A 16,795-nucleotide genomic window follows, 5' to 3' on the forward strand; every position below is an offset into this window, starting at 1 on the left:
AGAACGAATTAATCTTTATAATATGTCATTAATATAAAAAATAAATAAAAATTAATTTAAATACTTTATACTTGAATGCTTGATAATTTGGGTAATACCGAACAGGATTATTAATTTTACAATATAGTCTTTGTCAAAGTCATATTTATTATAACAAATAAATGTGATACTTCAAAGACAGAATAGGCAAAAGAATTTTCAAGAGATCACCAATCCGTTAATGATTATCCAATATTTATTAGTAATTTGTATAATGGTGTCCCGAATAAGTTTCTCATATACGTCTGATAATTGTTACATATGTGATGGCAATTGTAAAAAACAGCTTCCAGTAATACAATGTAGTAACCAGAGAATAAAACAGCAATTTAATAAACATAATTTTACAAAAGTGGTACATGACGTCATTAATGGTATAGAAACTCGACCAAAATTAATGGCCTTGGTGGTCGCACGAGCGAGAGCAACATATTACTGTTTCACTATCTTAAGTCCGGAATATGGTGAGATTGAAGAATATAGGGGATGTACACATCAGAGCTCTTGCTCTGATATTTATAAAGTTTCCAATATTTCTAAAGAAACTGCTATAAATGCCAGCTTACTATGTACTGTATGCGAGGATAACGTGTGTAATAAACTGCAGGGACGTTCGCTTACCATTCCAAGTAATGGACATTTTAATTTAGTAAAGATTTTTAAATTAGAAAGTTTAATATTCATTGTAGTAATACTATTATGTAATTAAATAGTTTAAAAGTGAAATAGTTTTAGTGGTGCTTTAAAAAACATTAGTTTAATAAAATAAAGGTTAATTTTTTTAACTCGTATATTATTATAATTCTTTTATTTTTTAGTGAGCCACTTGCTCGAAGAATACTTTTTTTTTAGGAGCAAGTTGCATTTAACCATGCAGTCAGTTTTTATATTGTATTTGATTTGCCATTATTACGTATCGCATATTTTTAACTACTCTGATAATTGATTTAAAAATATTTTTTATCCTTTACGCAAATTATGTATTTTTTTTAATGTTATCTTATTTTTTATATCTAATTTATAGGACGGTTTTTAGCTACATTATGCTATCCTAATACATTTAAGACAGTGAGACACACTTCACGCAAAGAATTTTGTTAAAAATAAAAAAATATTCCATTAATAATAATCACTAGAAAAATAACCCCAATTTATAATAAATACAGAAATATAGAATTTGACCTAAAACGAAAAAAAAAGTACAAGATTTAGGAATAGAAAAATCAATGAAAGTTTTATGCAAACATTTTAAGAAATTCGTCATTATTAGACTATAATATATTAATGGGTCTACATCACGAATATGTCTTACGACTATGGATGCCAATAAAGACTCTACATGACACTTATTCATATAAACAAAAAGACTTAGACCTTTAAGAGCAATTAGGTGCTTAGTATACTCATGAATCAATAATAATATATAACTATTTACTCGCATAACTGCTTTAAAAATGAGATAGTTAATGTGCTCCATAATATATTCCGTATTTCTCTGGAACCTGTACTTCAATAATTGTAATGCTTTCTTGTATTATTAGACCAGGCGAATTAGCTCAAATTTAATAAAAAAATGCACAAATTGCTATTCGGAAACTGACTGTTGGAGTTGGTAGAGGGGTTCATAAGGAGTGAAAAAAACGAAAATCCAACAATGGGGTAGTAGGGGGTTGTTTTGAGAGGGGGTGACAAGGGGTGGAAAAATATTCTTTTGCAATTTCCGGCAAAAGTTGACGTCCAATTAAAAAATGTTCAATAGAAAAGTTGTAGATCATAAGAAAATCTATAATTTTTGTAGAAGTCACTTTTAAACATAACCTCAAAATAGCCAAGATAAATGCAAAAAACCGTTTTTTTTTTCGTTTTTTTAATTTTAATTTTTTATTTTCACAAAAATAGTTCAATCTTTGTAAAAATTTGTGAAAATATACCATTGTAGGTCTTAAATAACCTCAATTTTTTTCAGATCGAAATATTAAAAACTTTCGGAGATATGCGTTTTTTTCGGAAAAAACCGTTTTTCTTTAAATGAAAATTGTACTTCAGAAAATCATGGTACAGGGTTCATCCGGGGCCATTTTTTTTGTTTTCACATGTACTTTCTTATGAAATAAAGAAACTATATACTTCCCATTTGAAAAAACGTCGAAAAATTCAAAAAAAGTCAAAAATGATTTTTACAGCAATAAAATTCTTAGAAATTGTTATTTATTTATTTAAATTAGTTAAAAAATCAAAAAACAGATTACACCATTCGATTTTACGGAAAAAAATACAAAAGAAACTATGTATCATTATTTTACCGGAAACTTAATTGGGCACAGTTGGGCTTTGTACACCTTGTAAATACAATCACATTTTTACGTATTTTCTCGATTTTCATAGAAAATAATTGTTTTTCGAAAAAAATACAAAAGACAAAAATTATTTAAAATCAAATTGTCTACAACTTTTGTTTAAAACATTTTTTGCAAAAATCAGTAATTTGTCAGCTTTAACAAAAAAACATGCAAAAAAGTCAAAAATCGTTTTTATAACATTGTAAATTTTACAGTTATTCTTAATAATTTGTTCTTAATAATAGGGTATTTGAGGTTTATTTAGGACACAAATAATACATTTTGAGAGATATTTGACATTTGAGGTCCAGGTCACCTGAGACCGTAACTCTTTTGCTATTGATCCGATTGCGTTAAAATTTGGTATTTAAAGGTTATTTAGGATGCAATTAATACACGTTGACAGATATTTGAATAGAACGCATTATATTTACATACAACGCGACTATATAACACATTATGGTTCTTTGAAGCATGATCCTCTCTTTCCTTGGCATATAAAAGTTGGCCCTCCGACTGACCAGACTTAAGTACACCTGATAATTTTTGTTTTTTTTTACGAATTCTTTTATGGCTCTTTACAGACAAGACCTAAAGCTTCCAAACTGGTCTCCACGGACCAAAAGTATAGGAGCGAAGCGACTATACTTGTTAGTAAAGTCGAGTTCAGAGATCTATTGGAATCTTTGATGTGTCGCAGATGCCGCACTAAATAGTCCGCGCGCCTATGTCGTATTTATTGTCTCATGATATACATATTTATATGGCAAAATTTTATCTATGGAATCATTTCAAATATATGTAAAATCCATGTTTTACACAATTTTTTATATTTCTTTCGAAAATATCCATTTTGAGAAATAAAATAATATCACAAGAAAATAATATCAAAAAATTGACCGCGGACTAAAATCCGAACATTTTAAACACTCCCAGCACTCACAGACTTCTCAGCTCTTTTTAGCCAGTCCAATAAACAAAGATAAAGCACCTGTGTTCTGGCGATTCCTACTTTGGGCTGTACAAGTGATTGGGTATCTCTCTCTATCCCAGTGATTTTAAGGATTACGGGGTCGTACTCAGATAAATTTTTGGGCTGTTTTTGAATTACTTTCGTCGTGTTTTTAAATTGATCATTAAGGATGGGTCTATCTCATCTATATATATAAATTGAAAAAAAACAATAATAAAGAACATTGTATGTGGCAGCCAATCCCCGTTAATAATAACCACCAAATAAAAATAAATCTCAACACCCAAAAAAAAAGAAATATATAAAATTTGAAGACAATTTGAATAGTACGTGGGCGTATGTAGTCAAATTTTACGAATCAAACGTATAAATTCTTAAAATTATTTAAAACATTTATTTTTTAATGTAATGATTACATATCACTTATAATATTACTTTATGACTCTTTTCAAATAAAATTTAGCGATTTAAACATGCATGCCATATGACAATACAAATAACACCGGCAAACGGACTATTCGCGGCACATCAAAGATTCTAATAGATCTCTGAACTGGACTTTATCTTCTTTTATCCTACAACTAAATATATTAATTATAATTTCAAGAACCTGTACATAAAATTTATATTTTGCTGCCTCTAAAGGGTGCAATAAACACATTTTGTTTAATTACTGTATGGAAATTATTTTTACTAAATTACATTTTTCATTTGCTTCACAAGCTCAAAACTTAATCATTTACAATAATTGTAAATTTTGTTTCAGATTTTTAACATTTTGCTACTTGGCAGCCTTCAACCTCTGGCTAATCCTATGCCCAGCAACCCTATCACACGACTGGCAAATGGGGTCGGTACCCCTTGTAACATCCCTAAGTGACTCCAGAAACATTATAACCTGCTTTTTTTTCGGCCTAATATTTCTCCTGGCCGTAAGGAGTATTGTGGACTTTGAGGTAAGCGAGTTGAAATTTAAAAAAGAAAACACACGGCAACTTTTTTTCCGATTTCTTATTTCGTTTTGGGAAATACCCGGGAACTTTCTGAGGGATTAAAAATACCGGGACGTGTTTAACTTTTCGATGGAGTGGCTCTCTCTTAGGTTTTCAACTTTCCAAATAACTTCCGGAGTTTCAAACTATCCACTTTTCGTAATGAATACCTAATAAAGGGGGCGGAAATTGTTGGTGAAGAGTTTCGTTCGTTTGAAATATGATTTTTTAAATCTCCACTTAACTTAAACTCTACTTAAGCGAGTCTTGGACCACCGTTTCACCCTTATCAAAAATGCATAGGACGAAATAGCCACTAAGGAAAACCAAAGATTCAGCAACTTTATCCAAAAGTTAAATACAGTTTAAGGAAACTTTTAATTAAATGGGCGAAATTTTCCTTTTTTAGAATCTTAGACATCCGCCGTTAGTGTTGGGTGTAATGATGCTGGTCCTTCCGTTCCTGCCTGCATCCAATTTGTTTATTACTGTTGGTTTTGTGATAGCTGAGAGGGTGCTGTATATACCAAGGTAGGTATTTTACACACGAACGATGCTAATGAGTTTTTAATAATGTTTTTCTTTTACAGTTTAGGGTGTATTCTTCTTGTTGTCTATGGGCTTCAAATCCTGTGGAGCCACTACTCAAAACATAGGCAAACGTTATATTGTATAATTGTTATCATCTTAGCTTGTAGTGGTCTTAGGACTGTTAATAGGAATAAGGATTGGAGGTCCAGGGAGTCTTTGTTACGGTAAGTTCCTCATTTTTATTTAATGTATTAACAGATTGATTTATTGAATTAGGTTTCCAGTTCTTTCTGTTTATTGAACTGAATAAATAAAGTATAAAATTCATGAAGGAGCTCCTATAAACTCAATCTATTAATGTTTTCTGTTGGATTATTATTGATGACATGCAGCAGATTTGAGTTTGTTATTTTTGGCACCTTTTCTAATGTGTTTCCTTATTTTTAGAAAATTTTCATGTATCCTCATTTTCAGGCTTTTGATCTCTATAAGATCTACAGAAAACTTAATTTATAAGAATTTAGTTAGTTATCTAGTCTTAATTGGCCTACAGACTATAACGAATATTAAACTAGTGTATTGCAGTGTCCTACATATACATCTTACATCTTGGTCGTGTAAATTCTTTGCAGATATCTAGGTTTAGGCTAACTAATTATCTCCAAGGCTTTACTAGATTCCAAGTTCAAAGTTTTATCATTTGTTTATTATGAGAATCCACGCAATAGCTGTGGGTTTCTTTTCCAAATCCTTAGCTCAAACATTCAATTACTTTTAAGTAACTAAATATCGCAATCTTACATTATCTTTCCAGAGAATTAAACATTTGCCCATAGGTCATAGCCTCTTTTTTCATCTAAGTGTACTGTTATAGTAAAAGTATGAATTGAGTTTGTTCTTGTATAACAGTATTTACTCAATTAAGCAACTAGAGTAAAACTTTGTAGTTCCTGGCAGGATTTCCTGAATGATGGACTTTTGTTCTACTTATTATTTAGTGTTGTATTTTGTAATATTCGCATTACTACCTTAATAACAATCCTATTTAAATAGTTTTTCCACCACAAAAAAAAGCTTTTGTAAAAACTTCAAAGTTCCTTCCTGTATTCCATGTAGGTGCCCTCCTGATTTTTACAGATCAACTTTAGGGGATAAGCCTTCTCTACTTTTCATAGAATGACGAGCCTTTAATTATTAATATTTTGCTTATTTATTTTGAATATACTGTCCTACATGTCCGCATATTATCCTACATGTACAAGGTTATCTATGTTCTCCTTATAACTTACACTTATCTTATCTGGGCTCAGTATTTTGAAGATGTTTATTTTCCTCGTATTCTCTAAGGTCTTATTAGATGCCATATTTACATCCGGAATTTAACCAGGAATCCACTCGATCATCTTAAGCTACTTCGCCAAATCTTCAGCATTGAATGTCAACCATTTCCAGAGAGTTATTAGGATTCCTTAGTAATTATTTATCATGGATATTTTCGAAGTCTTCTATCTCTTTTCTAAACATAAGGTCTTTCCAGCATAACATTTATTATTGAATGAGAAAAGAGTGTCACAAACAGGGAGCTCTTGGCTTAATTTATAGAATGGAACTGCTAAGGACAAAATTTTACTTGTTTCTGATCAACTATCAGACAAAAAGTTTATATCTGACATTAGATCTTGATCTTTATTAGTTGCATCTTTTAAAAGTGATTTGATCTAACACAATTAAATTGACAAGAGAGTAAATAGAAAATTATAATTCAAGAAAGCTCTGTGAAAGTGTATCTACTCTGTATAAATACTTTCCAGGTTTGTTAAGTTACATTAAGGTCATGTCTTAGCAAACTCAAACGTAAACGTTGTAATTTAGATCTAACAACATATAAACCTTTCTTGAAATTGATATAAGAAGTTTATGTTCCCTATGTACAACAATATTTTGTACAGCATAGATTGGGTAATGAATTTTTTGACGTGCAAAATCCAAATGACCGTCTTGTAATAAGCATGCTCCAAGTTTATCCTTGGAACATCAATTTCAATTTCAACATTTTTAGAGGGATCAAGGAAAGCAAGAACTGGAGCATTGACTAGTAAGTGTTTTAACTGATTAATCGTGTTATACTGCAATCCTTGTTAAATCAGTCCTTGGCAAACAATTGTCCAAAAATTTTTGGTATATATCAAGGGCAGATCTAATACCAAAGAAAAACCACAAAAACTGATACTTACCAATAGGTGTTCTAAAACTACAGAAGTCTGAACTTTTAAGGGTAATTTGGACCTGAAAGTACCCATCCTTCATCTCCAAGACATGACTTGTTGGACAGCTTACATAATATTTTTTCTACAGTTGCAATAAGAAAGTGTTCTCTGTTTGTTATGTAATTTAAATCTTTGGGATCTCTAATCTCCTCAATACTCCATTTCTCTTTTCCACAATCACGAATGGATGGCACTCCGTCAGCTTATCATCCTTGGCAAGAATCCCTTGTTCTTCCAACTATTCAAGTTTAAGTTTTACTCTGGATGCAGTCTTTGCAATCTTTAAAATAATTTGATGTGCCCAATGAAGCTCTTCCAGTCCTTCAAACATGATATTGCAGTTTTTGAGCATTTGACATTTACTTAAAATATTTTTATTCCTTAACCGAGTCAATCTGTTTAATTAAATGAAGTTTAATGCATCTAATTAAATTCAAAAGATCCAAAAAACATACGTAAAAGGTCCTCTTGAACTTCCTTGCTTAAAGAACCAACCACAGTTCTGCCCCGGATCATGTCCTTTAGGTCTTTGTACTTGGTGTTTTTAAAAGAATCAAAGCTCTGTCCTTAGAACATTGAATTCCTAAAAGAAGCCTTGCCGTAAACCATAAGCAAGGTGTTTGAGTTCACCATCTCTCATACAATGATATCAATGCAATTTTTCATATAATATATATTTTTTTCTTAGCAGTGAGCGCGGACTAAATAGGATACGGGCAAAGGACGTATGCTGCGTTCTCGATTTTTGTTGCTGAATTTAGTTAGCTTCACACATGTTATTTTTGCGGTTCGTTTAAGAATTACTGGTTCGAATAATCGAAAAATTTGCCAGGTTATAACAACATGATTTTCAAAGCTTAATTTATATTTTTAATAGTCAATAGATACTTGACAAATATGCATAGATTAATATTTCTTTGATAGGAAACTCCCATAAAAGTCAGTAGAACACTGTGAACGTCGATTGAATGTTGCGCCCTCTGAATGTCAAGGAGTAGTACTAACCGAAAACGAAAATGAGTTTGTGACATTATAACAGCGGAAAATTTATAATTTTATTATGGCGCGAAATTTGAATATTGCTTTTCTATATATTGCGCCTAAAATTAGTGGAAAATATATGGTTCTTTCAGAAACTCTAGTAAGCAAATAAAAAAAGTGTTAAATTGGTACTTTTTTGTCTCTATATTTTCCATTTATCACTTTTTCTATTAGCATAATATGATATCAAAAAGATATAAGTCTGAGTAGAAGAAATGAAACAGTAAATATTCACAAAATTTATTACTATATTGTGAAACAAGATTATGGCAAAAAAATTCACAATTTATACAATAAAAATAAACAATTATACAAGGTTGGTAAAAGTACTCAATTCACTAGTAACGTTCATAACTATGAACAAATTAGCAATTAAAGAGCTGATGAGTAAATATGTTAAATGTAAAATTTACACCACTTATTATTTTCCTATTTACCTTTGAAAATTTCATAGACTTCATGATTTGTATAGAATCCAAAATTGTTCATGCATTGAAACTGGTTCTAATACTGATTCTAATATTTTTCACATATTAGAATTGTTTAGTACTGAGATTTTCATGGTCTTAAGGCTTAAGAAAGTGACCTTAAGTATTAAACATATTGGGCCTCTTAAAAAACCAGGAAATCTGTGTCTGTTGCTATCGACAGCTTTAACACAACAGCTTCTTGTCAGAATTTATTTCTCACTTTTGTTATGTTTTTACAACAATTTACTTCACTGCTTTTTTTAGACATTTTTCCTTTATCCCTTCTGGCAATACACCTGAATGTTTGGGTGAAACATGAGAGCAGATCAATTTTCTGAACATTTTTCGCAAAATTTAATAATTGAAAGTTATTTTTCGGCAGATTCCAAATTCTACTTCTCCAAATTCATCTTCGACTGTTGCTTCGAAGTGGATCAATAACTTTCTTTGCTTTATATCAAGATCTTCTTGAAATTGTGAAGCTCGTTCTTCTTGTTGTCGGTCTGATTCTTCTTGTTCTTTTCTGTCTTTCTTACGGTCACGTTTGTCACGTTCTTCTTGTCTAGCGTCTCGTCCCTCTTGTTTTTATATTTGTTCGTCAAATTTCTTTGATGCCAGCAATCATTTCTCGGTTTTCATCTTGGCCTGACTTCTTCTTAAAGACGTTCACTAAAATAGGCATCCTTTACTTCTAATACCAATTGTAACGAAATTCAGCTATACATTCACTTACTGCAGTAATAAATTTTTATGTCAGCAATACACTCTTTTTATTGATAACGTCAAAAGTCCCACCTGGCTTATCATGATGACTGTCATTTAATTGTTTCCAAGGTAAAAAACAAAACTAATAAAAAGCCAAAAAGAAAACCTCTGCAAGCTAAATAAATATATAACAAAATAGCTACATTTTATATGACATATCAGATGCTCGACGGTCCGTGTAGTCTCGAGGAGGTAATTTCGCTTTCGTAACGCCATCTATATGTCGAGGAGTAGAAGCTTTTTCAGTGTTCCGTAAATCCCCAACCTAGGCCCTGCTGTAAATTAGAGAACTATTGGAACTCATATTATTATAAGGTCTAGCAGTAGTCAATACAGCTGAATTTTGACTTTTACGCAGCTTTACGAGCTTTAGCGCAGAAGTTTTACATAAAGGAAATTTTAATAACGATACTGCTAGGCTTTAATTGCGCCACAATGGTCCAGTGTTTTTGCTTCTTTATTTTGACAGTTTTGACATTTAAATAAATAATCATCACCATACAGTAATTAAAAGTATGAGCGGGTTCAATACTATAGTGACAAGATGGTGCCATCTTTCCCCTAAACTCGATTGCAGCATACGGTTGCGGTCTAACCGAACTAAAATAATTGACATTTGTTACAGTCGGTAAAATAGTCCATTGTAATACCGATACGTCATAGAAATGAAGGGCAGGCTATTCAAAATTTTAGAATGGCGCGAAATTTAAAATTATTGACCCATTAAATCAATTTTTAACAGCGTAAAGGCTGACACAAACTCTAAAAAATTATGAAATAGTGCAAGTGTATTCATTTAATTTTCGAAGAGGCTAAGAGTGATAATGTATGTAATCTAAGTTTATTTTTTACATTTTTTAATTGAATTCGTTAGTTTTTTGACATTAAATTCATCAAATTTGCTTTTAAGCTGTTAGGTTAATGTATTAAGGCCCTTCAAAAAAATAAATTGTTAATAATGCACTTTTTCATTGATTTTTAGAGAATGTGAAAGAGATTTTACAGCCCAATACGCTATCAAAAAAAGATTTAATGGATCAATTATGTAAGACAATATTTTAGAGATTTAAGTCCTATTTTGAGAATTAATTGCTTGATACTAGCAATTAACAGCTATATTTCTCAAAAAAATGCCCTAAAAATTTTCTTATTTCAATTTTTTAAAAAATAATTTTCACAAAAAAATATTTAAAAAAAAATTTAATTAAAAATTTTCATATTAAGTTAACACTGATGTATACCCTAAATTCTAGATGTCATCGGTCCTTTTTCTTAAATATTCAAGGAGAATCCCTGGATCTTACTCCCACCTTATCGATGAGGTACCTCTTTGAGTAGTGACCTGGTAGAATGGAAGTTGTTTCACTTATTGTGCTTTTGGTACTTCCTAGCAGCAAAGCACTGATGATACCTTTCGTCAGACCTAGTAAAAAGTGGTCTAGCATAATTATGTTCATTCTGAACATTAGATTGAGATTTCTGGATTATGATAGCAGGTTATAAAGTCAATGTATCTTCCCAAGGTACTTGTGCCTCAACCAGTACTGGGGCATTTTGAATAATACTTGGGCCAGCAATTGGGAGAGCACACTTTTTTAAATGAGTATGTATAGTACTAGTAAATGAAATATCATCAAAATGGTCGTGACATAAATAACACCTTGTTGAGATTATGCTTAAACCAAGTATTTTAAACCATTCGGACATTCAGGAAAATTAAAGAAAATTTTATTTTTATATGAATCCTCAATAGGCCAATAGTATGTATTAGAACAAGTAGGTGCCTTGCATTTAAGAATGAATTTTTCTGGTGATAACATTATTAGGGCAGTTTTAAAATGGTAAACAACAATTTTAGGTGACCTACAACATGGTGAAAACTATTTGATAAAAAAAATTGCACTTACCCCATCCTAGGGATCTGAAACCACACAATAAAACAACAAAAAAGCTTCTATATGATGAAATTACACTTTAATCACTTTAAGCTACATTTTGAACTATTTTTTGTTGAGAAAAAAAACAAAAGGACACACCCAATGGACGCCAAAATAAAAAGGAATAAGCAATAAAGCAATGGCGACGATCGATGATGCGAAGGTGGGTGGTGGCAAGGAACGAAAGAAAATCGATAATCTAATGACAATTATGACAGAAGTTGGCCCTCGATGCGGTCTAACCGAACTAAATTTGTTAGGTTAAGTTTTAGAACTTGATGATCAGGTTAGGCTACCTTTCAAACACTCTTTTAATATTCATTTCTCTATGATCATCACACATGACCTGACGAAATGAGGCAATGAGGTTATTTTATTTGTTAGAAAAGTGGTTGTCTGAGAAGACACGAGCAATAATTGTTTATTATAGAATAGTTAAGTAGCTAGCAACACCAAAGAAGAAAACAATAAGAGAAACAGCTGCAAGTAAATAGTAGTTAGAGTTTGCGGGTAAGAATAACGTCAACGGCAGTAACCTAAATACGGGTTTTTCCTTAAATACTGCTAGCACTATTTGACTATTCAAATAATTCCCTATTAAAAAAACATACGTTAAACCACTAAATGCAAAAAAGAAGGTAGCATGATCTTCACTCTCTGGAATTATGACTTAGCGTCACCTCGATCTAAAGCCATCTCGTGGCAAGAGTGGTAACCTAATTCCAAAACCCATAAAGCACGGAAAAAACCCGCTTTAGCTTTGTTGTGCTCTATGCTGACAACCAGTAATACAGTAAGTCTTTTTTATTTATTTTATACTGAAATAACTAATAAATGTTGAGAATTTAAAGCTTATTATTTTAATAAGTAACAAACAAAAATAAAAACGGTACAATGTTAAAACTAAATAGGGTTTTCTTTAACGAAATTTCCACGTATCTTATATTGAATTTTTTCATTTCATTAAAACGTGTTAGAATTTCCAGATAATGCAAATTAAAGCTATTTTGTCAATAGATGTAAGCTTATACTCTAGCGCTGGTATTAATTTTGTTCTATAATAATACTTAGCAAGAATTTTCAGGGGTTAAGCAGGTTCTTCAAAGTTTAACCTTCTGATCTCTCATTGAATTTTGTCACGGATCTTTTTGAGCTCTTTTATCTGTAAGCTAATTCTCTAGGCCAATATTGACTAATTTGACCAACTCGAACTGATTCAAGATTTTTCTCTTATTTAAATATAGTCTATTCATACGCCTGCCAGAATCTCTGGATTTATTATTTTTAGGAGAAGGATCAAAGTTTTTCCTCTTTGCTGAATGATCTCTATCCAGTTGTTTTTGATAAAATAAATAAGTAATCGTAATGGTTTTGTCTTAGTTTCGTCATTCTGAATCCAACTAGACCATCCGCGAGGTCGTAGCTATCCTAAGTACCGACTGATCTTACAGCACATATGATTCTCTACATATCGATTTTTGTTATTTTAAAGACATTTTACCTAGGCTCAAAATTTCTACTTGATAATCCTTTTTACGTAGTGCCTCATATTGCTTATTTACTCCTCTCTTATCTTTAAAGCATCCTCTAGTTATTCCTTAACCTTGATGGACTTTCCTTTTTGTTTTTTTTTGAGACTTCGTGTTGTTCTCTTTTGATCTACTCGATATCCTTGCCCTGTGTTTAATTGGAAATTCATCCCATCTTTCTGCATCAGATTCTTGATTTAAATCCCAATCCAAGGTCGTTCTAATATATTGACGGTTTCACCATCATTAATTTAATACTCTGTTCTTTTAAAGTTTTCGCTTTTTATGTATTTAATATAAATAGTTTAAAATAAAATTGAATTTACATTGTATCAAAATTCAAAGACCCTTCAAATAGGTATAATAGAAGAAGTTTTACTTTTCACAAACGAAATTCTTATTCATAACTCGGTTTTCTCCATCAAACTACAATATTACGAAACCGCATATTACCTTGTACACAGGAGGCGAGAAACTTTACTCCATTGCGCATCTGTAGTTACATGTTTAAATAGGTAAGATTAATGTCTCGTCTAAATTCGCGTAAATGTCTCTCCCCTAATCAGGCCGCAAATTCGCGAGAAATTCTAACGCCAGAAGAGCCTCGCTCAGATTTACAATAGATTACATTTTCAGAGATAAGTTAAGATTTAGCGTTACAGTTTCAGATTTATTGTTGCGTGTGATTTAACTGGGTCAAAGGAATGCACCGAAGGGTTCATGGAGGTGTGCACTGTTGTTTGATTTGATGTTTCAACTTACAAAGGGATTTATTATCATTCTGGGAACTTAGTTTACAGTCTAGTACGTTTATACTAGAATTTAGTTATTTCTTACCTACTTGCTTAGCAGAGCTCCTTAGAGATAAAGATATTTTAGTTTTTTTTTTCTTTAATTGGCAAATGAAAGTCAGTAAATAGATTTTAAAATAATGGCTACAAAGGTATAATTAGGATATTGCTAATTTTTGAACTGGAAAACTGATTGATCTTCATACATTGGTTCTATCGATTAGGCATATCGTAGATTGTGATATACTGAATCAATGGAATCAAGGGAATCAACCTACTACTTCATTCTTTTTTCACATTCATTAATTTTTCGAATTTCTCTAGCATTATTATCTAAAATGAACTGCCTACTAGTTTTCTATCATTTTATTGATATACAGCATTAGATCTACATACAGTTAAGAGGCGAACTAACTTATCAGTCATATAGTGGGAGATAAAGGAAATTATTTTATTAAATACAATACACACAATAAAAAATATGCAGGTTAACTTTTATTGATTAAATCTGAGAGAACCGTATTATATTCATGCACCTATTATTTTGTTAGTCAAAAACAAAAGTATTGCATTGAAAAAGCTTATTTATCCTGATCTCAAGGTTCATATTTCAGACTTGATTTAGGTCGCACTACTCTGTTTCTCTAAAATAATCTTTTTTAGTATTACTTGCATTTGATGTTTAACCATGAGCTATCTTAGCACTAATAACTAACCTTAATTTTATGATTCCAACAGTTTAGTAATTTTGTCAATAAATGTGTTAATGTCCACTTTTAAAACCACTTTTCTAATCCTTAAATAGTTTTGAAATTTTTAAAGGTTTTCTCGAGCAGAAATAGTAACCAGAACAAAATATGTTTTATTGGGTTTTTTATTTGGGTAGAATTAATCCATGCTATAGATGAAAAAATATGGAAATTAATTTTTGTACTACACTAGTGCGTAAAGTATTCACTTTACACACTTAAAGTAGAAACATGTGTGTATGTTATTCGTGTGCAAATTCTGTTTTTTTATTCGTGGGAATTGTCATTGACAATTTTTCTGTTCATAAAATAAGGATCATTTTACACACTTGTAACATAATTAACTATTTTAAAATGACTCGTAATTAATTACTCGTAATTAAAATGACTCGTAAATATACATTTGTAAGCGTTTAATTAAAAGATAATTTAAAAACATAGAGTTGTATATTTAAATATGAATTAAATATTTTATCCCAATAAAAATGAACTTCATGAACTGAATTTATTGCTAAATAAAAGTTTAATTTTTACTCTCGATATAGTACAAAAAAAAGGAAAATATATAATAAAATGTTTAATCAAATAAAAAATCAAAATTCAAAATTCTTTTTAAAATTTTAAAATCAGTTTTTTAATAAAATGTATTTTACTACACTTAATTTATTAAAAAATAAAAGTTCATTGAGCAATCCAGGTACAGTTGAAATATTGTCGATTTTTTATGCCTGTCGACCATTTCCACTTATGCTTAGGCAAATAAATATTTAAAATACACGCTGTTTTGATAAAATGGACTTAGATTATACGATTAACATAGTATTAAACATAATATTATGCATAACTTTAATAGATATGATTAATGGTTTACTATTAAGTAATAATTTAGTCATAATTTAATTTTCACACGTTTAGAACAACTGCTTTATGATAATAAGGCACATATATGTATGTTTGAATGGTTTTCTCTATTGGATTGAGTTCCAGTTTCCAGTGTTGATAGATTTAAATTAGTAATTTTTAAAGTATAGAAATAAGCAAAGCCTAGAACCTAATATTTTATTAAATAATAGTTACTATTTGCAATACAACATTTTAAATTAAAAAAAACATGAACATCTTTCTTTATTAGTTATAAAGAAAGATGTTCATGTTTTTTTTAATTTAAAATGTTGTATTGCAAATAGTAACTATTATTTAATAAAATATTAGGTTCTAGGCTTTGCTTATTTCTATACTTTAAAAATTACTAATTTAAATCTATCAACAACAACAATTATTTCAAAATTAAATCAAAGTTAAAATTTGCCTATTTCTTACTTACTGGCTTTCCAGGCTATTTTAGTGTTTAGAAAATACGTTAACTAAACACTTTAGCTATTATTCCGATTTAATAATAATTTAATTTTTAGAGTTAATTTGATATATTCGAAATCACTTTTCAGTTTTTTTGATGTAACTCTATTACTGTTACCTATTATTCGAATGTAATTTAAGGTTTCATTTCAGGTTTCTTTTATTTATTTTATTTTATTTTTTTTTTATTTATTTAATAGACGGGATCAACCCCATTACAAAAAAAAGTATATTACAAAGTTCAATAGTTACACCTAACCATAACTTAAAATAGCTAAAATACAAATATGTTTTTACAGGCAAACCAACATAAAATCAACAGAAGAGTTTACACAGTCTCTCTAATTTGATTCCTAAAACTAGACAATGCCCACAACTTCAATATCCTCACGGTTGATAATATTTAAGGTTCTTTCGATAGGAAAGTGAATGACATAGTTGGTACTGTGAAAAGGCAAAGCAAATAGTCGGTTTCGTCTCAAGAGTTTTGAGGGGACATTGAAGCTAATTCTACCGAGAAGGTCGGGGCATACAATCAAACCATTAAGAAGCTTAAATACAAAGGTTAAATCAGCACGAATACGTCTTTCTCTCAATGTTGTCATAGCCAGCACTTCCCGTGCATCATCATAAACATGATCGTTCGGTATTTCCAAATTTAATTTAAATAGACAAAATCTTAAAAAATTATTCTGAATCCTTTTAAGAGCCCGACAGCTGTTCATGTAATAGGGGAACCATATCATTGAGCCATACTCCAATAAAGAAATCACCAAAGATATATACACTCTCTTACAGGTCTCGACTAATAGCTCTCTACAGTTACGCAGAACAAAACCCAGAATCCTGGAGGACTTAACCACTATATTATTTATGTGTATATTAAAATTTAAATGATGGTTAAAATAAATGCCAAGATTCTTGATTGTATCAGAATACTGAACAGGACTTCCCTCTATATTGTATGATGTTTCAACTTTTTTACTTCTTTTGTGAAAACTAATATAATTACTTTT

General features: G+C 30.5%; 1 protein-coding gene and 1 long non-coding RNA gene across 4 annotated transcripts in view; one reads left to right on the forward strand and one right to left on the reverse strand.

Annotated features, from left to right (window-relative positions):
* The window catches only part of LOC126733544 (protein O-mannosyl-transferase TMTC1-like), an 894,879-nt gene that overhangs the window by 807,331 nt on the left and 70,753 nt on the right, over positions 1-16,795 (forward strand). For all 3 annotated transcript variants that reach the window (XM_050436879.1, XM_050436878.1, XM_050436880.1), the window contains 3 exons: positions 4,118-4,307; positions 4,753-4,874; positions 4,934-5,098. In XM_050436879.1, the coding sequence (XP_050292836.1) occupies positions 4,118-4,307; positions 4,753-4,874; positions 4,934-5,098 (477 nt within the window). The remainder of the gene's footprint in view (positions 1-4,117; positions 4,308-4,752; positions 4,875-4,933; positions 5,099-16,795) is intronic.
* LOC126733548 (uncharacterized) lies at positions 8,411-9,645 on the reverse strand. Its single transcript, XR_007659754.1, has 2 exons — positions 9,386-9,645; positions 8,411-9,321 (listed from the first exon to the last, which is right to left on the reverse strand). It is a non-coding gene; the product is annotated as an uncharacterized LOC126733548 (long non-coding RNA).

This window comes from Anthonomus grandis, chromosome 2, assembly GCF_022605725.1.
Source record: "Anthonomus grandis grandis chromosome 2, icAntGran1.3, whole genome shotgun sequence".
Classification (NCBI taxonomy): Eukaryota; Metazoa; Arthropoda; class Insecta; order Coleoptera; family Curculionidae; genus Anthonomus; species Anthonomus grandis.